This window comes from Mobula birostris, chromosome 3 (genome assembly GCF_030028105.1).
Source record: "Mobula birostris isolate sMobBir1 chromosome 3, sMobBir1.hap1, whole genome shotgun sequence".
NCBI classification, from domain to species: Eukaryota; Metazoa; Chordata; class Chondrichthyes; order Myliobatiformes; family Myliobatidae; genus Mobula; species Mobula birostris.
In genome coordinates this window covers 230,257,106-230,281,931 of record NC_092372.1, presented here as the reverse complement: position 1 = coordinate 230,281,931, position 24,826 = coordinate 230,257,106, and the positions used below count along the sequence as shown (strand labels likewise).

General features: G+C 45.4%; 1 protein-coding gene across 3 annotated transcripts in view; it reads right to left on the bottom strand.

The window, feature by feature from the left end:
• LOC140194814 (IQ motif and ankyrin repeat domain-containing protein 1-like) overlaps nt 1–24,826 on the bottom strand; it is a 117,886-nt gene that overhangs the window by 69,986 nt on the left and 23,074 nt on the right. For 2 of the 3 annotated variants that reach the window (XM_072252097.1, XM_072252098.1), the window contains exons 4-5: nt 13,053–13,171; nt 11,426–11,590 (exon numbers count right to left, since the gene is read on the bottom strand). In XM_072252097.1, the coding sequence (XP_072108198.1) occupies nt 11,426–11,590; nt 13,053–13,171 (284 nt within the window). The remainder of the gene's footprint in view (nt 1–11,425; nt 11,591–13,052; nt 13,172–24,826) is intronic. The other variant, XM_072252099.1, reaches the window with a different exon arrangement.

Below are 24,826 nucleotides of genomic sequence, written 5' to 3'. Positions count from 1 at the left end.
AAAGTGGATGGGCTTGAGGCACAGTTGGAAATTGGTCAGTATGATGTTGTGGGAATAACAGAGACATGGCTTCAAGTGGACGGGCCTGGGAAATGAATATTCAAGGATATACGTCCTATCGAAAGGACAGACTGATGGGCAGAGGGGGTGGGGTGGCTCTGTTGGTGAAGAATGATATTCAGTCCCTTGTGAGGGTGGACATAAAATCAGGAGACGTAGAGTCAGTCTGGATAGAACTGAGACATTCTAAGGGTAGAAAGACCCTAATGGGAGTTACCTACAGGCCCCCAAACAGTAGTCTGGATGTAGGGTGTAAGTTGAATCAAGAGTTAAAATTGGCATGTAGCAAAGGTAACGCTACAGTGTTATGGGGGACTTCAACATGCAGGTAGACTGGAGGAATCAGGTTGGTACTGGACCCCAAGAAAGGGAGTTTGTGGAGTCCCTCCAAGATGGATTCCTAGAACAGCTTGTACTGGAGCCTACCAGAGAGAACGCAATTCTAGATTTAGTGTTGTGCAATGAACCGGATTTGATCAGGGAAAGTGAGGTAAAGGAGCCATTAGGAGGTAGTGACCATAATATGATAAGTTTTAATCTACAATTTGAGAGGGAGAAGGGAAAATCGGAGGTGTCAGTATTACAGTTGAACAAAGGGAACTATGGTGCTATGAGGTGGGAGCTGGCCAAAGTTCAATGGGACAATACTAGCAGGGATGACAGTGGAACAACAATGGCAAGTGTTTCTGGGAATAATGCGGAAGGTGCAGGATCAGTTCATTCCAAAGAGGAAGAAAGATCCCAAGGGGAGTAAGGGGAGGCCGTGGCTGACAAGGGAAGTAATGGACAGTATAAAAATAAAAGAGAAGTACAACATAGCAAAGATGAGTGGGAAGCCCGAGGATTGGGAAACTTTTAAAGAGCAACAGAGGGTAACTAAAAAGGCAATACGTGGAGAAAAAATGAGGTATGAAGGTAAACTAGCCAAGAATATAAAGGAGGATAGTAAAAGCTTCTTTAGGTATGTGAAAAGGAAAAAAATAGTTAAGACCAAAATTGGGCCCTTGAAGACAGAAACAGGTGAATTTATTATGGGGAACAAGGAAATGGCAGACGAGTTGAACAGGTACTTTGGATCTGTCTTCACTAGGAAAGACACAAACAATCTCCCAGATATAATAATGGCCAAAGGACCTAGGGTAATGGATGAACTGAAGGAAATTTATATTAGGCAGGAAATGGTGTTGGATAGACTGTTGGGTCTGAAGGCTGATAAGTCCCCGGGACCTGATGGTCTGCATCCCAGGGTACTTAAGGAGGTGGCTTTAGAAATCGTGGACGCATTGGTAACCATTTTCCAATGTTCTATAGATTCAGAATCAGTTCCTGTAGATTGGAGGGTGGCTAATGTTGTCCCTCTCTTCAAGAAGGGAGGAAGCGAGAAAACAGGAAATTATAGACTGGTTAGCCTGATGTCAGTGGTGGGAAAGATGCTGGAGTCAATTATAAAAGATGAAATTACGACACATCTGGATAGCAGTAACAGGATCGGTCTGAGTCAGCATGGATTTACGAAGGAAAAATCTTGCTTGACTAATCTTCTGGAATTTTTTGAGGATGTAACTATGAAAATGGACAAGGGAGAGCCAGTGGATGTAGTGTGCCTGGACTTTCAGAAAGCCTTTGATAAAGTCCCACATAGGAGATTAGTGGGCAAAATTAGGGCACATGGTATTGGGGGCAGAGTACTGACCTGGATTGAAAATTGGCTGGCTGACAGAAAACAAAGAGTAGCGATTAACGGGTCCCTTTCGGAATGGCAGGCAGTGACCAGTGGGGTACCACAGGGTTCAGTGCTGGGACTGCAGCTATTTACAATATATACTAATGATTTAGATGAGAGAATTAAAAGTAACAGTAGCAAATTTGCCGATGACACAAAGCTGGGTGGCAGTGTGAAATGTGAGGAGGATGTTATGAGAATGCAGGGTGACTTGGACAGGCTGGGTGAGTGGGCAGATGCATGGCAGATGCAGTTTAATGTGGATAAATGTGAGGTTATCCACTTTGATGGTAAGAACAGGAAGGCAAATTATTATCTAAACGGAGTCAAGTTAGGAAAAGGGGAAGTACAACAAGATCTAGGTGTTCTTGTACATCAGTCACTGAAAGCAAGCATGCAAGTACAGCTGGCAGTGAAGAAAGCTAATGGAATGCTGGCCTTCATAACAAGGGGAATTGAGTATAAGAGCTAAGAGGTCCTTCTGCAGCTGTACAGGGCCCTGGTGAGACCACACCTGGAGTACTGTGTGCAGTTTTGGTCTCCAAATTCAAGGAAGGACATTCTTGCTATTGAGGGAGTGCAGCGTAGGTTCACAAGGTTAATTCCCGGGATGGCAGGACTGTCATATGTCGAAAGATTGGAGCAACTGGGCTTGTATACTCTGGAATTTAGAAGGCTGAGAGGGGATCTTATTGAAACATATAAGATTATTAAGGGATTGGACACGCTGGAGGCAGGAAGCATGTTCCCACTGATGAGTGAGTCCAGAGCCAGAGGCCACAGTTTAAGAATAAGGGGTAGGCCATTTAGAACGGAGTTGAGGAAAAACTTTTTCACCCAGAGAGTGATGGATATATGGAATGCTCTGCCCCAGAAGGCTGTGGAGGTCAAGTCTTTGGATGCTTTCAAGAAAGAGACGCACAGAGCTCTTAAAGAAAGCGGAATCAAAGGTTATGGGGACAAGGCAGGAACTGGATACTGATTGTGGATGATCAGCCATGATCACAGTGAATGGCAGTACTGGCTCGAAGGGCCGAATGGCCTACTCCTGCACCTATTATCTACTGTCTGTAACGTGAGGGGGCATTACTTTAAGGTGCTTGGAAGTAGGTACAAAGGGGATGTCAGAGGTAAGTTTTTCACACCGAGAGTGATGGGTGTGTGGACTGCACTGCCAGCAAAGGTGGTAGAGGTGGATACAATAGAGTCTTTTAAGAGCCTCTTACATAGGTATATGGAGCTTAGGAAAATAGAGGGCTATACGATAAGGAAATTCTAAGCAATTCCTAGAATAGGTTACGTGGTTGGCACAACATTGTGAGCTGAAGGGCCTGTAACGTGCTGTACATTTCTATGTTTCGATGCTTCTGTGGATGAGCTGTCAACCACGGCTGATGAGCCCCCTCTGCCCAAAGTAGCCAGTAACCCACCTTTGTCCCCTTCTCCTGTCAGTAGAAATAATTCTGCTGGGCTTAGTAGTGAACCACATGTGAAGATCAGGAGATGGACTGGGTTGTCAGAGGCTATTTGAGGCGCACAACATTGGGAGAATTTAATAGGTAGTGGGAGCTTATCCCCATTACACTCCTCCCCCAATTTCAGCTACGACAACCTTAAGGAACTAAGTATTATGATTGGTATTTAACTATGCAATGGTGAGATTGAGAAGTGTACCAAGTTTGCACTGGATCAGTATCTGTATCCAACCAGTTAATTTCTGTATCAACATGGCATTTCTATGTTCAAACTTCACAACAGTCTGTGGCAGGGGTTGGGCAGTTCTCATTGTGCCCAAGTGATTGAGAAACAAGTTCGAGTTATAAAAGTCCAGTTAGTTGGTGAGGACAGCTGGTGTTCAGCACAGCAGTACTTAAACCAGCGTAATTGCTTGTTTCACAGGACACGCAGACGCACTAAGGTGTGGTGAAGTTACCACTATCCTGTTCAGGTGCCCACGAGTGTGGGATGGAGGATCGATTGTGAGGGATCAATCTGTGATTATTGGTGTGTGAAAGAGCAACCCTGTGGAGTCTACCAGTGTGTCTAACCTTTGCCTGGGTTGGTAGACTATCACTTGAAGACTGTGCTCTTAAGTTGGTCAAGTTTGGCTAACTTGGAAATTTCGGAGGACAACTGGAAGATCGATGGCATCAGCTCACCTGAAGAACTAGACACCTCTCTCTCTCCATCACTTCTCGACTAAATACCACAAACTGAACTGATTCTCTTTACCCATCACCGTAAGGCTGTATCCATTTACGCCTAGGCTTGAAGAAGCTTGGTTTTTATATTTCCACACTTAAATATGCATGAACTTTGCTAACCTGTTTGATTGATCTGATTTTATATTACTGTATTGTGTACTTACTAATACACGAGTGTTAGTTAACAGCAATACCAGACTCCAAGGTGTTTTCCATTTCTGCTGGTTCTTTAACCCGTTACGTCACTCTTTCACACACCAATAATCACAAATCGATCCCGCACGATCAATCCTCAGTCCCACACACGTGGGCAGGATAGTGGTAATTTCACCACACCTTAGTGCGTCTGCGTGTCCTGTGAAACAAGCAGTTACGCTGGTTTAAATACTGTTGTGCTGAACACCAGCTGTCCATCAAGTAGCTCCTCCCTTCTCTCTCTGTAGGAACTCAGAAGCTGGCAGTGTCCTTGCAGAAATCCTAAACAAACTGAGCAGTCTTTGCCCCTCTCTTTCTCTGTAACAAGTTGTTTGTGCTGTACAGATGCACACTCTCTCTCTCTCTCTCTTTTTAAAAGCACAGCCCATAATGAATAACTCAGGATATCGTCACAAGGGGGAGGGATGAAGTAAAGAGCTGGGAAGCTGATTGGTGAAATCTCAGAAGACCATGGAAGAAAGAAAAAGAGGAAAGAAGCACCAGAGGGAGAGGATGGGCGGGCAAGGAATTGAGGTGAGAGAGGGAAGGGGGGATGGGAAATGAACAAGGAGGAGGGCATTACCGGAAGGTCGAGAAATTGATGTTCATGCCATCATGTTGGAGGCTACCCAACAGAATATAAGGTGTTATTCCTCCAACCTGAGTGTGGCCTCATCACGACAGTAGAGGAGGCCATGGATGGACATATCGGAATGGGAATGGGAGGTGGAATTAAAATGGGTGGCCACTGGGAGATCTTTTTCTGGCAGACAAAGCATAGATGCTCTGCGAAGTGGTCTCCCAATCTACATCTAGTCTCACCGATGTACAGGAGGCCACACCAGGAGCACCAAACACAGTAAATGACCCAACAGACTCACAGGTGAAGTGTCACCCCACCTGGAAGGACTGTTTAGGGCTCTGGATGGTAGAGGGAGGAGGTGTAAGAGCAGTTGTGAAATGAAGACACGTCTTTCTCCATTATTAGGGAGAGAGAGAGAGCCTGTTGTATGTTGAATACCGGGTGAACGAGTAGCCTTTGGGGTACTGCAAGTCTGTGCCTTTGCTGTTGCTTCGGTGTGTACTGATGCTTTTTTCTGCTGGTGGAGGGAGGGAGGAATCGTTGTTTGCTGTCGTTTATGTGCGGGAGGGAGGGGAACTGGGGGGGGACTTTGGGGTTCTAACATTTAACTGTCATTCATTCTTTATGGGAACTCCTCTGTTTTCATAGATGGTTACGAAGAAAAATCATTTCAGGATGTATATTATATACATTCCTCTGACATTAAATGTACCTTTGAAACCTTCGAAACCTTTGAAACCTGCTCCGCTTGCAAGGCTAAGTGCCAGAAAGGAGATCAGTGGGGAGGGACGAATGGACCGAGAGTCGCGTAAGGAGAGATCCCTGCAGAAGGCAAAAAGTGTGGGGGAGAGGTAAGGATGTGTTTGGTGGTGGCATCCTGTTGGAGGTGACGGAAGTTTCAGAGAATTATGTGCTGGGCGTGGAGGCTGATGGGGAGGCAGGTGAGGGCTAGAGAAACCCCTATCCCTGGTTGGGTGGTGGGAGGATGGGGTAAGAGCAGACATGCATGAAATGGAAGAGATGCCTTTGAGGGCAGTGTTGATGGTGGAGGAAAGGAAAGTCCTTTCTTCGGAAAAAGAGGACATCTCCTTCGTTCAAGAATCCTGACTGGAGACGGAGGAATTGAGAAAAGAGGATGGCATTTTTACAAGTAGTAGGGTGGGACAAGGTGTAGTCTAGGTAGCTGTGAGAGTCCATGGGTTTGTAATAGTAATCGGTAGATAAGCTGTCTCCAGAGATAGAGACAGTGAGATCCAGAAAGGGAAGGGAGGTGTTGGAAATGTGTGGGATGAATTTGAGGGTAGGGTGGAAGCTGGAGGCAAAGTGGATGAAGTCGACGAGTTCAGCACAGGTGCAGGAAGCAGCACCAATGCAGTCGTTGATGTAGCATAGGAAAAATGCAGACCCTTCCTCTCCTTCTCCATTTCCCATCCCCTTTTCCCTCTCTCACCTCATCTCCTTGCCTGCCCATCACCTCCCTCTGATGATTCTTCCCCCTTTTTCTTTCTTCCATGGCCCTGTCTCTTTCATCAATCAATTTCCCAGCTCTTTACTTCATCCCTCCCCTCCAGGTTTCACCGATCACCTCATGATTCTCTCTTCCCTCCCCACACCTCCTAAATCTATGCCTCAGCTTTTTTTTTCTCCAGTATTGATGAAGGGTTTTGGCCCAAAACGTCAACTGTAATTTTTTCCATTGATGCTGCCTAGACTGCTGATTTCCTCCAGCATTATGGAAACATAGAAAACCTACAGCACAATACAGGCCCTTCGGCCTGCAGAGCTGTGCTGAACATATCCCTACCTTAGAACTACCTAGGCTTTACCAATAGCCCTCTATTTTTCTAAGCTCCATGTAGCCATTGAGGAGTCTCTTAAAAGAACCTGTCATTTCCGCCTCCACCACCGCTGCCAGCAGCCCATTCCACGCACTCACCACTCTCTGTGTAAAAAACTTACCCCTGACATTTCCTCTGTACTTATTACCAAGCACCTTAAAACTATGCCAGCTCATGCTAGCCAATTCAGCCCTAGGAAAAAAGTCTCTGACTATCCACACGATCAATGCCTCTCATGATCTTGTACACCTCTATCAGGTCACCTCTCATCCTCCGTCACTCCAAGGAGAAAAGGCCGAGTTCACTCAACCTATTCTCATAAGACTTGCTCCCCAATCCAGGCAACATACTTGTAAATCTCCTCTGCACCCTTTCTATGGTTTCCACATCCTTCCTGTAGTGAGGTGACCAGAATTGCACACAGAACTCCAACTGGGGTCTGACCAGGGTCCTATATAGCTGCAACATTACCTCTCGGCTCTTAAACTCAATCCCATGATTGATGGAGGCCAATGCACCGTATGCCTTCTTAACCACAGAGTCAACTTGCGCAGCTGCTTTGAGTGTCCTCCAGACTCGGATCCCTAGATCCCTCTGATCCTCCACACTACCAAGAGTCTTAACATTAATGCTATATTCTGCCATCATATTTGACCTACCAAAATGAACCACCTCACACTTATCTGGGTTGAACTCCATCTGCCACTTCTCAGCCCAGTTTTGCATCCTATCAATTTCCCATTGTAACCTCTGACAGCCTTCCACACTATAAACAACACTCCCAACCTTTGTGTCATCAGCAAATTCACTAACCCATCCCTCCACTACCTCATCCAGGTCATTTATAAAAATCACAAAGAGTAGGGGTCCCAGAACAGATCCCTGAGGCACATCACTGATCACCGGATCCCTGAGGCACACCGCTGGTCACCGGTGTGTGTTGCTTGGATTTCCAGCATCTGCAGATTTTCTCTTGTTTGAGAGTCACAGGTAGCCTGCAGAGGGCAGCGGATATCTGTGTCTAGACCTGCTTTAAATACCCGGCCACCTCAGTAATGCAACATTTGTTTTACTTACCAGCTGGATACTTCGAACATAGAACACAGAATACTACAACACAGGAACAGGCCCTTGGGCCCACAATGTTGTGCTGAACCAATCAAATTAGTAATCAACTGGCCAACTACACTAATCCCTCCTGCTGCAAAATGTCCATACCCTTCCATTTTCCTCAAGCTTGTGTGCTGATCTAAATGTCTCTTAAAAGTCTCTTTTAATATTTCTGCCTCTACCAGCACTCCAAGCAGTGCATTCCAGGCACTCACCACTCTCTGTGGAAAAAAAATTTCGCCTTACATCTCCTTTTAAATAACCCTCTCACCCCTTAAATGCATACCCTCCGGTATTAAATATTTCAACCCTGAGAAAAAGATACTGTCTGTCATAATTTTATAAACCTCTATCAGATGTCCCCTCAACCTCCACCGCTTCAAAGAAAACAACCTAAATTTGTCCAAACTTTCATTATACCACATGCCCTCTAACCCAGGCAGCCACCTGGTGAACACCTCCTACACCCTCTCCAAAGCCTTGACACCCAATTTTATCATATCTGTACAGTGGTACACACTCTGCTGCTTCATAACTAAACTCTATTATTGGACTGCACTTTCTTCATGTAATATCACAATGTTAATACCTGGTCCATTTCCAACACCTCCCTCCCCTTTCTCAATCTCACTGTCTCCATCTCCGGAAACAGCTAACCACTGATGTCTATTATAAATCCACAGTCTGTCACAGCCACCTGGACTATACCTAATCCCACCCTGGTACTTGTAAAAACGCCATCCCCTTCTCTCAATTCTTCCATCTCTGCCACATCTGCTCTCAGGTTGAGGTTTTTCATTCTAGAATGAAAGTTTCCGCCTTTTTCAAAGAAAGGACCTTCCTTTCCTCCACCATCAATACTACCCTCTCCCGCTCCTTCTTCATTTCCCATTCCCTTTTCCCTCTGTCACCTTATCTTCTTGCCTGCACTTCGTCTTCCTCTGATGCTCCTCCCCCTCCTTTTATTTTTACTATGGCCTTCTGTCTCTTTCACCAATCAACTTCCCAGCTCTTTACTTCATCCTTCTATCTCCTGGTTTCACCTATCACTTTGTGTTTCTCTCTCCCCTCCCTCCAACTTTTAAATCTACTCCTCAACTTTTTTCTCCAGTCCTGCCAAAGGGTTTCGGCCCAAAACATCAACTGTACTCTTTTCTATAGATGCTGCCTGACCTGCTGAGCTCCTCCAGCATTTTTGTATGGGTTGCACAAATTAATCAATATTACTTTCAACCTACATTGTAAAACATAAATTCTGAGCATTTCATTTTCCTTGACACTTAAAAAGACCCTTTAAAACTCAAGGAAGGAAGGAAGAAATTCTTGACCACACTACACATTTTAATCATTGTCCCACCTCCACTAATCTCAATAGGATATCCTGATTTCCTTCAAATCCATGGACATACTGGACGAAAGGGTTAGGTTGATCTTAGTGCAGGTTAAAAGGTCAACACAACATCATGGCCCAAAGGGTATGGACGGGGCTTCAGTGTTCCCTGTTCTATATAAGTGATCAGAACAACAACAAAAATGAGAATAAGGTTTATGGACGCTGATATAAGTCATGAAATTCATTAGCAAAAGGTTGTCTAGGTGAATGTCAACCATTCGGTGAGGATGTGTGACTTAATAGGGTCCACTATCCTGATAGTAAAGTGAGGATCTGTGACTGAAGAGTGTCCACTATCATATAGAACATAGAATAGTACAGCACAGTACAGGCCCTTCGGCCCACAATGTTGTACCAACCCTCAAACCCTGCCTCCCATATAAGCCCCACCTTAAATTCTTCCATATACCTGTCTAGTAGTCTCTTCACTAGTGTATCTGCCTCCACCACTGACTCAGGTAGTGCATTCCACACACCAACCACTCTCTGAGTAAAAAACCTTCCTCTAATATCCCCCTTGAACTTCCCACCCCTTACCTTAAAGCCATGTCCCCTTGTATTGAGCAGTGGTGCCCTGGGGAAGAGGCGCTGGCTAACCACTCTATCTATTCCTCCTATTATCTTGTATTCCTCTATCATGTCTCCTCTCATCGTCCTTCTCTCCAAAGAGTAAAGCGCTAGCTCCCTTAATCTCTGATCAGAATGCATACTCTCTAAACCAGGCAGCATTCTGGTAAATCTCCTCTGTACCCTTTCCAATGCTTCCACATCCTTCCTATAGTGAGGCAACCAGAACTGGACACAGTACTCCAAGTGTGGCCTAACCAGAGTTTTATAGAGCTGCATCATTACATCGCGACTCTTAAACTCTATCCCTCGACTTATGAAAGCTAACACCCCATAAGCTTTCTTAACTACCCTATCCACCTGTGAGGCAACTTTCAGGGATCTGTGGACATGTACCCTGAGATCCCTCTGCTCCTCCACACTACCCTGTCATTTACTTTGTACTCTACCTTGGAGTTTGTCCTTCCAAAGTGTACCACCTCACACTTCTCCACGTTGAACTCCATCTGCCACTTCTCAGCCCACTTCTGCATCCTATCAATGTCTCTCTGCAATCTTTGACAATCCTCTACACTATCTACAACACCACCAACCTTTGTATCGACTGCAAACTTGCCAACTCACCCTTCTACCCCCACATCCAGGTCGTTAATAAAAATCACGAAAAGTAGAGGTCCCAGAACAGATCCTGGATAGGATATAGGATAGACAGCAGTAAATATTTCCCCACTGCAAGGAGTGCAGATATTGTAGGTTTAGCGAGGATCTGAAGAAGCCTTTTTTTCATCCGGGGTGTGGGACGAAATCTGAAATGCACTGCTTATATGTGTCTGTCTATATATGTCTGGTAGAATAAGAATAAACTTGGACTTGAATAACATTTAAGAAATATGCAGAGCAACACACACGAAATACAGAAGGAACTTAGCAGATCAGGCAGCATCTGTGGAGAGGAATAAACATCTGAGGTTTTGGGCCGAGGCCCTTCATCAGGACTATCCAGATAAAAAATATCAAGTTCAAATTTATTTTCATTCAACCATATACATGTTTACAGCCAAACGAAACATCACACCTCGAGGGCTAGGGTGCAAAACGCAGTGCACAAAATCACAGTTACGATCCAACACATTCAGTCACAAAATCATATTAGCACAAGTCACTGAGGGGTGTGGCCTGAGGACTGACAGGCTGACACAAAGTGCGAGAGGCATGCTGAGGTGAGGTAGTGCGAGGTAACTGACACTGTTATATTAAAATAAGCAGTTGTATAACTGTGAAACAGCAGCAATAAAAAGGTGAAAAGTGACCGGTGCAGGATGAGAGTGTGTCTGTGAGTCGGAGTGGGGGGTGGGGGTAGCAGCACAGCAGTCAGAGAGGGTATATGTATATGCTGGGTAGTAGCAAGCCATGAAGAAGTCTATCAGCTTGGGGGAAGAAGCTATTACCCAGCTGGACAGTTCTGGTTCTTACGCTGCGGTACTATCTGCCTGAGAACAGGAGGTGAAAGAAATTGTGGGAAGGATAGGACGAGTCCTTGACAATGCTGGAGGCAGCACTGCTGATATATGTCTGAATAGAGTCGCGCATCCCAATGCACATCACAATTACCAGGACAGAGGGAGATACGGGCCAGGTAAGTAGGATTACTGTGGGTGGTACTTGATAGTTGGAATGGAGAAGATGGGCTGAAGGGCCTGTCTGTGTTAATTTCTTTAGTTAGCAATGGCTAAGACATCGTATGGCACTCACCTCCTTCAGTATGCTTTGGATCTCCTCCACATCGCCCTCGAAAGCTGCCTCCAGCATGCGGGACCTGCATTTCTGTTCCTCCTGCCTGCGCCTTCGCTCCATCTCCTCCTTTTCTCGCCCCCTTGCTGCGGCCTCCTGCTCTCTCCGCACCAGGGCGACGAAAGCCTAACATAAAGGGAGGCTGGTTAAACTTGTGCCCATAACTGCAGTGTTAATGAGGCAACTCAGTCAGAGAAGCACAACAGTGCAGGGTAGTCACAACAGGGCGTACCATGAGACAGAGGGCATGAAATACCTCTCCTTGATCCAGCGGATGGATGGGTTCAAGTCTTACACCGGAAACAGACCAGAGGTGAGGCAGCGTCACACTGTGACACTGGCAGGGGCAGGTCTGATGGAGGGTCACACTGAGGGAGGGGTGGTACTGAGGGAGGGTCACACTGTGGGAGGGTCAGTACTGAGGAAGGGTCACACCGTGGGAGGGTCAGTACCGAGGGAGGGTCACACTGTGGGAAGGGTGGTACTGAGGGAGAGTCACACTGTGGGAGGGGTGGTACCGAGGGAGGGTCACACTGTGGGAGGGGTGGTACCAAGGGAGGGTCACACTGTGGGAGGGGTGGTACTGAGGGAGGGTCACACTGTGGGAGGGGTGGTACTGACAGAGTGTGACCGTGTGGTACAGCTGGTGCTGTGGGAGGGGTGGTTCTGAGGGACAGTCACACTGAGGGAGGGGTGGTGCTGAGGGAGACTCACAGTGTGGGAGGGGTGGTACTGAGGGAGGGTCACACTGTGGGAGGGAGTACTGAGGAAGGGTCACACCGTGGGAGGGTCAGTACCGAGGGAGGGTCACACTGTGGGAAGGGTGGTACTGAGGGAGAGTCACACTGTGGGAGGGGTGGTACCGAGGGAGGGTCACACTGTGGGAGGGGTGGTACCAAGGGAGGGTCACACTGTGGGAGGGGTGGTACTGAGGGAGGGTCACACTGTGGGAGGGGTGGGACCGAGGGAGGGTCACACTGTGGGAGGGGCGGTACTGAGGAAGGGTTACACTGTGGGAGAGGTGGTACCGAGGGAGGGTCACACTGTGGGAGGGGCGGTATTGAGGGAGGGTCACACTGTGGGAGGGGTGATACCGAGGGAGGGTCACACTGTGGGAGGGGCGGTATTGAGGGAGGGTCACACTGTGGGAGGGGTGATACCGAGGGAGGGTCACACTGTGAGAGGGGTGGTACTGAGGGAGAGTCACACTGTGGGAGGTGCAGTACTGAGGAAGAGTCACATCGTGGGAGGGGCGGTACCAAGGGAGAGTCACACTATCGGAAGAGAGTATTGAGAGAGCGTTACTGTGGGGTGTGGTACTAAGAGAGAGTCACACTATGGAAGGGCAGCACTGTGAGAGGAGCCGTGGTACTGAGAAAGTCACACTGTGGGAGGGGTGGTACTGGGGGGAGGCTGTAATCTTTGGAGAAGTTTCCTACACTTTTAGAGGCTGTAGCATGAACCACTGATGTGGGAGGGGTGACTAGAAGGAATAATCAAGAAGGCAGGACGCCAGAGGGAACTTCGGCTGGTGGAGTGGAGAGTGAGGGATGAGTCCGTTCGACGTCGGTGTGCATTGTGTTCGCACCTCTCTCTCAAGTTTCTCCATCTGTTCCTCGAACTCCTTCTTCTCCCTCAGCCGCATTGCCCTCTCCTTACATGCCAAATACTGCCGGAAAGCGCACTGGATGGTGATGGCTGACCTCGCTGAGGAAAGGCATGAGGAGATAATTCTTTAGCTAGAGGGTGAGGAATCTGTGGAACATATTGTGACAGACAGCTGTAGAGGCCAAGTCATTGGGTGTATTTAAAGCAGAGGCTGATAGTTTTTGACTAGTAAGGGTGTTAAAGGGAGAAGGCATAAGAATGGAGTTGAAAGAACATGATGGAAGGATGGAGTAGACTCAATGGGCCAAATAGCCTAATTCTGCTCCCATGTATTATTGTCACTGTCTGCAATTCCACTAATTTTTGTATCAACTGCAAACTTAAAATGCACCCATCTATATTTTTGTCCAGCAACACACATCAAAGTTGCTGGTGAACGCAGCAGGCCAGGCAGCATCTCTAGGAAGAGGTACAGTCGGCGTTTTGGGCCGAGACCCTTCGTCAGGACTAACTGAAGGAAGAGCTAGTAAGAGAACTGAAAGTGGGAGGGGGAGGGGGAGATCCAAAATGATAGGAGAAGACAGGAGGGGGAGGGATGGAGCCAAGAGCTGGACAGGTGATTGGCAAAAGGGATATGAGAGGATCATGGGACAGGAGGTCTGGGAAGAAAGAAAAGGGGGTGGGGGAAAAACCCAGAGGATGGGCAAGTTTCTCATTTTGGAAACTTCGCTCTTCACATTTCTTTTAAATTCTTCCCCTCCCAGTTTGAACCTCCATTCTCCACTCTTGTGAAGACAACCATGTCTGTGTTTTCCATCTTTGCTGCTTTAATTTTTATAAACTTCACTGAGGTGACCCCTCAGACTTAGGGAGAGTTAGCACAACCTTATGCTATGGTTTAATTAGCACATGTTTTAATTATGTCTTTTGAGGAAGTGAAGAAGATGATTATGAGCAGTTTTGGGCCTCTTATCAAAGAAAACATATGCTGACACCGGAAAGAATTCAAAGGAGGTTCATAAAAATGATTCTAGGATTGAAAGACTTATCATATGACAACCATTTGATGACTCTCGGCCTGTACTCAGTGCATTTCAGAGGAATGGGAGGGGAGGGATCACATTGAAACCTATCAAATGTTGAAAGGTCTTGATAGAGTGAACATGGAGAGGATACTTCCTTTGGTAGGGGAGTCTAAGAGGACACAACCTCAGAACAGAGGATGTCTATTTAGAATGGAGATGGGGAGGAATTTCCTTAGCCAGAGAGCAGTGCATCTGTGGAATTCATTGTCACAGGTTGCGGTGGAGGCCAGGTCATTTGGTGTATTTAAGGCAGAGGTTGATAGATTCTTAATTTGACAGGGCATGAAGGGTAACAGGAGGAAGGCAGTAGATTAAGGCTGAGAGGGAAATGGATGGGCTATCATGGAACGGCAGAGCAGAGTCGATGGGCCAAGTGGCCCAATTCTGTACATATATCTTGTGATTGAGGAGGGAAACGTTGTGGATGATGGCTACATGGACCTGAACAAGGTCCCTCTTGATAGGCTAAGGCACAGGGGTTCCAGAGTGACTCGGTAAATTGGATTCAAAATTGGCCTGGTGATCGAAGGCAGAGGGCAGGTAATCTACCTGGAGGACCGTGGCTAGTGGAGTTCCACAGAGATCAATGCTGGGACTTCTCTTGTTTGTGATTTTTACATGTTATCCACAGGTTATGAACATACAGCTTACGGACAGCCCGTACATATAAGTAAGCATTTAGACCAGAAGACCATAAAACATAAAAGCAGAATTAAGCCACTCAGCCTATCGAGTCTGCTTCGCCACTTCATCATGGCTATTCCCTGATCCCATTCATATGCCTGCCCTCTAACCATGTCTCTTGATGCCCCAACCAATCAGGAATCTATCAACTTCTGCTTTGAATATACCCACGGATTTAGATTCACCACTCCTTGGCTAAAAAAAAATTCCTCCTTCACTCTGTTCTAAAAGGTCACTACTCAGTTTTGAGGCTATGCCCTCTAGTTCTGGATACCCCCACCAGAGGAAATGTCATCTTGACATTCATCTTATCCAGTCCTTTAAACATTCAGTAGGTTTCAATGAAATCCCCCTACATTCTTCTAAATTCCAGTGAGTACAGGTCCAAAGCCGTCAAATGCTCCTTATATGTTAACCCCTTCATTCCCAGAGTCAGCCTTGTGAACCTCCTCTGGACTCTCTCCAAAGACAATACATCCTTTCTGAGATAAGGAGCCCAAAGCAGTTGACAATACTCCTTAAGTCTGATAAAGCTTCAGCATTACCTCCTTGTTTTTATTCCCCTTGAAATAAACACCAACATTGCATTTGCCTTTTTTACCACAGACTCAACCTGTGAATTAACCTTCTAGGAGTCTTGCACAAGGACTCCCAAGTCTCTCTGCACCTCTGATGTTTGAATATTCTTCCATTTAGATAATAGTCTGCACTATTGTTCCTTTTACCAAAATGCATGATCATACATTTCCCAACACTGTATTCCATCTGCCACCTAATTGTCCTTTCTTCCAATTTCTCTAAGTCCCGCCGCAATCGCATTGCTTGCTCAGCACTACCTACCCTTCCGCCTATCCTCGTATCAGCTGCAAATATTGATACAAAACCATCAATTCTGCTAACTAAATCATTGATAAACAATGTAAAAAGTAGCGGTCTCAATACCAACCCCTGAGGAACACCACTAGTCACTGGTAGCCAATCAAAAAAGACCCCTTTTATTTCCACTCACTGCCTCCTGCCTGTCAGCCATTCCTCCAACCATGCCAGTATATTTCTTGCAACACCATCTGATTTTATCTTGTTAGCAGCCTTATGTGTGCCTTATCAAATGCCTTCTGAAAATCTAAGTAAATGACATCCACTGCCTCTCCTTTGTCCACCTTGCTCGAAGAATTCCAACAGATTTGTCAGACAAGATTTCCTTTACAGAAACCATGTTGTCTTTGACTTATTTTATAATTAGTCTCCAAGTACCTTGTTGGCTAACTGGCTTATAATTTCTCCATTTTGTATTCCTCCCTTCTGAAAGAGTGGAGTAACATTTGCAATTTTCCAGTCGTCCGGGACCAGTATCAGGTAATTCCTGAAAGACCATGACCGATGCATCCGTTATCTCTTCAACAAACACCTTCAGGACTCTGGGATGTAGACCATCTAGTCCAGGTGATTTACCCACCTTAAGATCTTTCAGTTTTCCAGCGCTTTTCCCTTTGTAATAGCAAGGGTGCTCACTCCTGCTCCCTGACACTCATGGGCCTTCACAGCAAAGACTGAAGCAAAGTACCCATTAAAATTCATCTGCCATTTCTTTACTCCCATTACTACCACATCAGCATCATTTTCCTGATCCAATATCAACTCTCACCTCTCTTTTATTCTTTATATCACTGAAAAATATTCTGCTTTATATTATTGGCTAGGTTGCCCTAATATTTCATCTTTTCCCTTCTTACAGCTTCTTTAGTTGCCTTTTGTTGGAATTTAAAAGCTTCCCAATCATCCAACTTCCCATTCATTTTGCTAACTTATATGTCCTTTCCTTGGCTTTTATGCAGTCCTCAACTTCCCTTGTCAGCCACAGTGGCCTAGCCCTGATATTTGAGAGCTTATTCTGTGGGACATATCTATCCTGCGCCTTGTGAACTATTCCCTGAAACTTCAGCCACCTCTGTTCTGCCATCATCCCACCAGTATCCAGCTCCAATCCACCTGAGCAAACTCCTCTCTCTCATGCCTCTGTAATTCCCTTTATTCCACTGTGATACTGATACATGTGACTTACGCTTCTCCCTCTCAAAATGTAGTATGAATTAAACATTATTCCACAGGGGCCGCTGTTGGGACTGCTTCTTTTTAAGCTGTGTATCTATGATTTAGATGATGGAATAGATGGCTTTGTTGCCAAGTTTGCAGATGATATGAAGATCAGTGGAGAGGCAGGTAGTGTTTTTTGAAACAAGTAGGCTGTAGAAGGGCTTAGACAGATTAGGAAAATGGGCAAGGAAGTGGCAAATGAAATACAATGTTGGAAAATGCATCACCATGCACTTTGGTAGTAGGAACAAATGAGCAGACTATTTTCTACATGGAGAGAAAGTCCAAAATTCTGAGATGCAAGGGGACTTGGGAGTCCTTGTACAGAACACCCTAAAAGTTAACTTGCAGGTTGAGTCGGTGGTGAGGAAGGTTAAATGCAATGTTAGCATTCATCTCGAGATCTTGAATATACAGCAGAGGTGTGATGCTGAGGCTTTATAAGGCATTGGTGAGGCCTCACCTTGATTAATGTGAACAGTTTTGGGCCCCTCATCTTAGGAAAGATGTGCTGGCATTGGAGAGGGTCCAGAGAAGGTTCTCAAGGATGATTCTAGGAAGAAAGGGTTAGCATACGAGGAAAGTTTGATGGCTCTGGGTCCGTACTCGCTGGAATATAGAAGGATAAGGTGGGGGGGGGGGGAATCTCATTGAAACCTTTCAAATGTTGAAAGTCCTAGACAGAGGATGGAGAAGTCCAGAACAAGAGGGCACAGCCTCAAGATAGAGGGGCGTCCATTTAAAACAGAGATGCAGAGAAAGTTCTTTAGCCAGAAGGTGGTGAATTTGTGCAATGTATTACCACAGGCAGCTGTGGAGCCAGTTCGTTGGGTGTATTCAAGACAGAGATTGATAGGTTCTTGATTGGCCATGGCATCAAAGGTTATGGGGAGAAGGCTGATAAATGTGGTTGAAGAGAATAAAGGATCAGCCATGATCGAATGGCAGAGCAGAATTGAATGGCCAAATGGCCTAATTCTGCTCCTATGTCTTTTGATCTTATGTCTTATGTTATAATCACTGCCTCCTAAAGGTTCCTTTATGTTACGCTTCCTAATTAGATCTGGGTACACCCAATCCAAGAAAGCCTTTCCCAAGTAGTGAAAGCACAAGCTACTCTAAAAAGTCATCTCATAGGCATTCAACAAATTACCTCTCTTGCGATCTGACACTAACCTGATTTTCCCAATCCACTTCCATATTGAAGCCCACCATTACAATTGTGTCATTACCCTTATTACATGCCCTTTCCAGCTCCCTTTGCAATCTCAACCCCACATCTTGGCTACTATTTGGAGGCTTACTTACGACTCCTATAATGTTTTTTCACCTTTGCAGTTTCTTAACTCCTTCCACAAAGATCCAACATTCTCTGACCCTATGTCACCTCTTTCGAAAGATGTAATTTAAAGATGGAAGATGTCTTCCTAAGAAAACTAAAGAAATTTGGCCTGTCCCCTAAAACCCTCACTAATTTTTATAGATGCACCGTAGAAAGCATTCTTCTAGAGTGCATCACAACCTGGTATGGAAGTTGTCCTGTCCAAGACCAGAAGAAGCTGCAGAAGTTCATGAACACCACGCAGCACATCACACAAACCAATCTTACGTCCTTGGACTCACTTTACACCGCATGCCATCGGAGCAGTGCTGCCAGGGTAATCAAGGACACGACCCACACAGCCAACACACTTTTCGTCCCTCTTCTCTCCGGGAGAAGGCTCAGGAGCTTGAAGACTCGTATTGCCAGATTTGGGAACAGCTTCTTTCCAACTGTGATAAGACTGCTGAACGGATCCTGACCCGGATCTGGGCCGTACCCTCCAAATATCCGGACCTGCATCTCAGTTTTTTGGCACTACCTTACTTTCCATTTTTCTATTTTCTATTTATGATTTATAATTTAAATTTTTAATATTTACTATTGATTTGTAATCCAGGGAGCAGGAAGTGCAGAATCAAATATCGCTATGATAATTGTACGTTCTAGTACCAATTGCTTGGCGACAATAAAGTATAAAGTAAAGTAATTTCATCCCTTACCAACAGAGCCACACCACCTCTTATGCCAGCCTGCCTGTCCTTTCGATACAAAGTATATCCATTGATCTTAAACTCCCAACTACGGCACTCTTTCAGCCATGACTCAGTGAAGCCCACAAGGTCAAACTGGTGCAGGACTCAAGCATCACATTCATCCAGCACAATGCCCAATAACTGAATAGGGTTTACCCGGCAGGCTGGAGGACAGACTCCTCTAACTGCTCTGCCATTGACATGTGGAACACAGGCTGCCAGATAGGTAAACCTGCAAGCTGTGTCGCCAGATCTTCCTTTGGACGTCTGATCACCCTAAACCTGACACTGACTAACAGTAGTGATATCAGTGTGGCAACGATTAGTGTTTTTCCAATTCATTCAGGTACCGAATGGCTGAAAGGAAATAGCTGTTCTTGAACCTGGTGGTGTGGCACTTCAAGCTTCTAAGTCCCTTAAAGTGAGTCCATGAGGTGTAGGGATAGTTCAGTGTTGGGGTGAGCGAATTTGAATGAAGTTCAGAATCACAGTCAGAATCAGTTTTATTATCACCGGCAACAGCAGCTTAATGCAATACATAAAATAGAAGAGACAAAAAAAAATAATAATAATAAGTAAATCAATTACAGTATACATATATTAAAAAAACATATAAAAATCAGAAATACTATATTAAAAAAAAGTGAGGTAGAGTCCAAGGGTTCAATGTCCACTTAGGAATCAGATGGCAGAGGGGAAGAAGCTGTTCCTGAATCGCTGAATGCGTGCCTTCAGGCTTCTGTATCTCCTACCTGATGGTAACAGTGAGAAAAGGGCTGGAGGTCCTTAATAACGGACGATGTCTTTCTGAGACACCGCTCCCTGAAGATGTCCTGGATACTTTGTAGGCTAGTACCCAAGACGGAGCTGACTAGATTTACAACCCCCTGCAGCTTCTTTCGGTCCTGTGCAGTAGCCGCTCCATACCAGACAGTGATGCAGCCTGTCAGAATACTCTCCATGGTATATCTACAGAAGTTTTTGAGTGTACTTATTGACATGCCAAATGTCTTCAAACCCCTACTGAAGTAAAGCCACTGTCTTGCTTTCTTTATAACTACTTCGATATGTTGGGACCAGGTTAGTTCCTCAGAGATCTTGACACCCAGGAACTTGAAACTGCTCACTCTCTCCAATTCTGATCCCTCTATGAGGATTGGTATGTGTTCTGTCATTTACCCTTCCTAAAGCCCACAATCAGTTCTTCCATCTTACTGACGTACTGGCGGGTTATGCTCTCTGGTTCAAGAATCTGTTGGTTAAGGGTTAATAACTGCTCCTGAATCTAATGCTGTGAGTCCTGAGGCTCCTGTACCTCTTTCCTGATGGCAGCAGTGTGAAGAGAATGTGCCTTGAATGGTGGGGGCCCTGATGATTGATACTGCTTTCCTGCGACAGCACTCCATGTGGGTGTGCTGAAAAGTGGGAAGGACTTTCCCTGTGACGGATTGGCCTGTATCCACCACTATCGGTAAGCTTTTCCATCAGAGCGCATTGGTGCTTCCATAACAGGCCATGATACAATGAGTCAATATGCTCTCCACCACACATCCATAAAATAATCTCAAAATTTTGGGTGACTTGCTGAATCTTCGCAAACATCTAAGAAAGCAGAGGTCCTCCATGCTTTCTTTGTAAAGCACTTCTGTGCTAGACACAAGATCACAAGACAAAGGAGCAGAATTAGGCCATTCGGCCCTTCGAGTCTGCTCCGCCACTCCACCATGAGTTAAATCAGCAGTTTCAATTTCCGGCTTTTTCCCCATATCCCTTGATACCCTGACTAATTAGATACCTATCAATCTCCTCCTTAAAGGCCCTCAAAGACCCTCAGTGATCGGGCCTCCACTGCTGATACCCCAATGAGGATTGCCTCATGGACCTCCAGTTTCGTCCCAAAGTCAACAATCAGCTCCCTGGTCTTGCTAACATTAACTAAGAGATTTTTGTTGTGGCACCACTCAGTCATACTTTTCTATGCATCTCCTAAGTGTGTGTGTGTGTGTATATATGTGTGTGTCTGTAAATGCTTAATAGAGGTCAGTCAGAAAAACTAACTGCCCATGATAGTTCTGTCTGTGGGTGATAATGTGACATGTCTGGGTGTGTGTTGCATCTGTGAATCACAGTCTGTTGGAAAGCAGCTGCTTTGGTTGTTTGATCCAGGCTGAATCCCAAACAGTTCACATCCATCTTCAGTTCTCAGTAGCCACGATTCAGTTACAGTGACATTTGGTCATGGAGGCCAACTCCAAGATCAATCTAGACCACATTGTCCTCCAGTTTGCTATCATCCATGTGCCTATCTAAGTCTCTTAAATATCCCTTATGTGTCTGCTTCTACCACCGTCCCTAACACAATATACAACACATCACCACTCTCTATGCAAAAAGCTTAATTCTGACAACCTCCCTTATATTCCTTGGTGTCCACATTTCCAAGGATCTTACCTGGTCCCTGAACTCCTCCATCTTGATCAAAAAGGCGCAACAGCGCCTTTATTTCTGCAGAGCATCAAAAAAGCTCACCTCTGTCCCAGGATACCTACGGACTTTTACCGCTGTACCATTGAGAGCACACTCACCAACTGCATCTCAGTGTGGTATGGCAATTGTCTCGTATCCGACCGCAAAGCACTCCAGCGTGAGGTGAAAACTGCCCAGCGGATTATCAGCACCCAATTGCCCACCTTTGAGAACATTTACCATAAACGCTGCCTGGGCAGGGCGAAAAACATTATCAAGGATGCATCTCACCCTAACCGTGGCCTTTTTACTCTCCTCCCATCTGGTAGGCACTACAGGAGCCTCCGCTCCTGCACCAGCAGACACAGGAAGAGCTTCTTCCCTGAGGCTGTGACCCTGCTGAACCTCATATCACAGTGCTAAGCAGTATTTCACCCATATTGTACTGTCTCAGTACTTTTATGTGTGTGCTGTAGCACTTACTTTTTATTCACAGTTATTTTTTAAATAACACTATTCTTTGCATTTCTGGTCAGATGCTAATTGCATTTCATTGGCTTTGTATCTGTACTCGGCACAATGACAATAAAGTTGAATCTAATCTAATCTGATCTAAAAATGTTTCCTCTCGTGGGGTATCCAGAACTAGATGGCACAGCCTCAAAATTGAGGAGTCACATTTTAGAACAGAATTAAGAAGGATTTTTTTTAGCCAGAGAGTAGTGAATCTGTGGAATGCTCTGCCACAGATTGCGGTGTAATCTGATCTAATTTGCCTTGGGTCACTTTAATAACCTGGTATTTGCCATTTCTGCCCTGAGAAAAAGTCTCTGGATGTCCACTTGATCTATGCCTCCAGTCACCTTGTACACCACTATCACTTTACCTCTCATTCATCTTCAATACAAAGAGAAAAGCCCGATCCACCTATCCACAAATCCAGTGTACAGCAAAACATCAAAACCTACAGTGAAATGTGTTCCTTGGAGGCCACCAATGTCGCCATGCCTCCGGCACCAACCTAGAAGCTCACAACTCAACTCATAATATCTGATATGCCAACGGAATGTGAGGGGCGGGGGGGAGATCCAGAGGAAAGCTGTGCGGTCACAGAGAGGATGTATAAACTCCTTACAGACTGTGGTGGGAGATGCATCCTGATCACTGGCAACGTAAAGCGTTATGCTAAACACTGTACTACTGTGCCTGTGGAACCGATTCTGTTTTGCCTTCAGTCACTTGCAATACTTCTGCATGACAACCGTTGAATTTGTTCAAGATGGCACTGAGATGCGGTCTCCAATGAGGTCTTTGTCAGGTAGAGATTTAGTTAATTTTTTAGTTTTGTAGGAACGGTTTAGAGACAGGGATGTGGGGGAGTTAGAGGTCAAGCTGCATTCAAAGGCCTGTGATCTGGGCATAGGATAAAGGACATCCTTGGTTTGATGTCAGCAAGAATGAGGAAAAGGACGAAGAGATCTGGTGTACCTTCTTCATGATTGTAGCAATGTGTTGGGCCCAGGGTAAGATTCTTGGCACATTGTTGACCAGCATCTTGAAGCCGTTAACCCTTTCCAGTGCAGACTCCTCGATGAGGGCTGCTCTGTGTTCTGACTTCCTGCTTCAGAAATCCACTAATCGATTCCTAGGTATTACTGACATTGACTGTGAGGTTGTTGTTTCAGCTCCACTCAACCAGCTGATTTATTTCTGAAAAAGAGCCCTGAAGAAAGGTCTCAGCATGAAATGTTGGCGGTTTTTCCAGCATTGTGTGTGTGCTGCTTTGCACTTGCAGCATCTGTAGACTTCCTCGTGTTTATGATCTATCTCTCTCCTGTACGCTCCCTCGTCGCCCTGAGATTCTGCTAACAGTTGATTTATCAGGGAATTTATAGATAGTGTTTGCACTGTGCCTAGCCACAAAATTATGGGTGTAGAGAGAGTGCAGCAACAGGGTAAGCACACATCCTTAAGGAACACCTGTGATGAAAGTAAGCAAAGAGATGTTATTTCAGATCCTCACTGACTGTAGTCTCACAACGTGGAATTCAAGGGAACACAACTGCAACAGTAAGAGATTGAAGGTATCCTTGAACACTTCCGTTGGTTGTTTCACACAAGTTTTCAGAGCCCCATCAGATACACATTTGGGGCCTGGTGCCCTGCAAGGGTTCACCCTCTTGAAAGATGTTGTGCCGTCAGCCTCCAAGACAGGTATCACAGGGTCACCAGATACTCCAGGTGTGGCCTCACCAACCGCAACATAATGTTCCATAGCCTATACTTAGTGTCCTGACTAACGAAGGTCAGTGTGCCAGATGCCTTCATCACCACACCATCTACCTGTGATTCTATTTCAGGAAACAATGCCCTCTTAGGTCGCTCTGTTCTAAAAACATATACCTGTATGGATTCTGTCTATTCTTCTTGCCGCCCCAGGAAGGCAGCTAGCATAATCAAGGCCTCTCTCCGTCTGAACATTCTCTCTTTTCCACTGTGCTGCAGGCAGAAAATGCAAAAACCATGAAGAATGTACCAGTAGTCTTGAGAACAGCAGCTACCTCATTGTTATAATAGTATTAAACAGATCTCTAGTATGACAATGTGGAACCTTGACATCACAAACTACCTTGTTCTGATCTTGTTTACCTGTACTGCACTCTCTCTGTAGCTGTTACACTTCATTCTGCATTCTGTTATTGATTTCCCTTGTTCTACCACAGTGCACTGTGTAATGATTTGTATTCCATGAATGGTATAAGAGACAAGCTCTTCACTCTGTCTTGGAACAAGTGACAATAATAAACCAATTCCAATAACTTTATACTCATACAGTTGCAGAAGACTACAGCACAGAAGCAGGTACTTCGGCCATCTAGTCCTTGCTGAACCATTAATCTGCCTCATCCCTGGACCATAGCGTCCTATGCTCCACATACCTATCTACCTATATTTTTCTTAAATGGTGAAATTGAACTCACATCCATGACGGCTGCTTCCACACCCTTGTAACCCTCTGTGTGAAGAAGTTCTCCCTAATATACTCCTTAAATATTTCACCTTTCACCTTCACACTCTATGACTCTATAGAGTTACTGGGAGCTTAATGTCCAAAAACACTCATTCTACCGAAAGGACAGGGAGGAAGGAGAGTGGTTGGCATTGCTCTGTTGGTAAAAAATGAAGTTGGGTCACAGGGAAGCGGTGACATGATGTCAGAAGGTGTGGAATTATTCTGGGTAGAGCTAGGGAACTGCAAGGGTGAAAAGACCCTGATGGGTGTTATGTAACCCCAAACAATAGTAAGTAGGTGGTTTACAAATCATAATGAAAGATATAAAGTGTATGC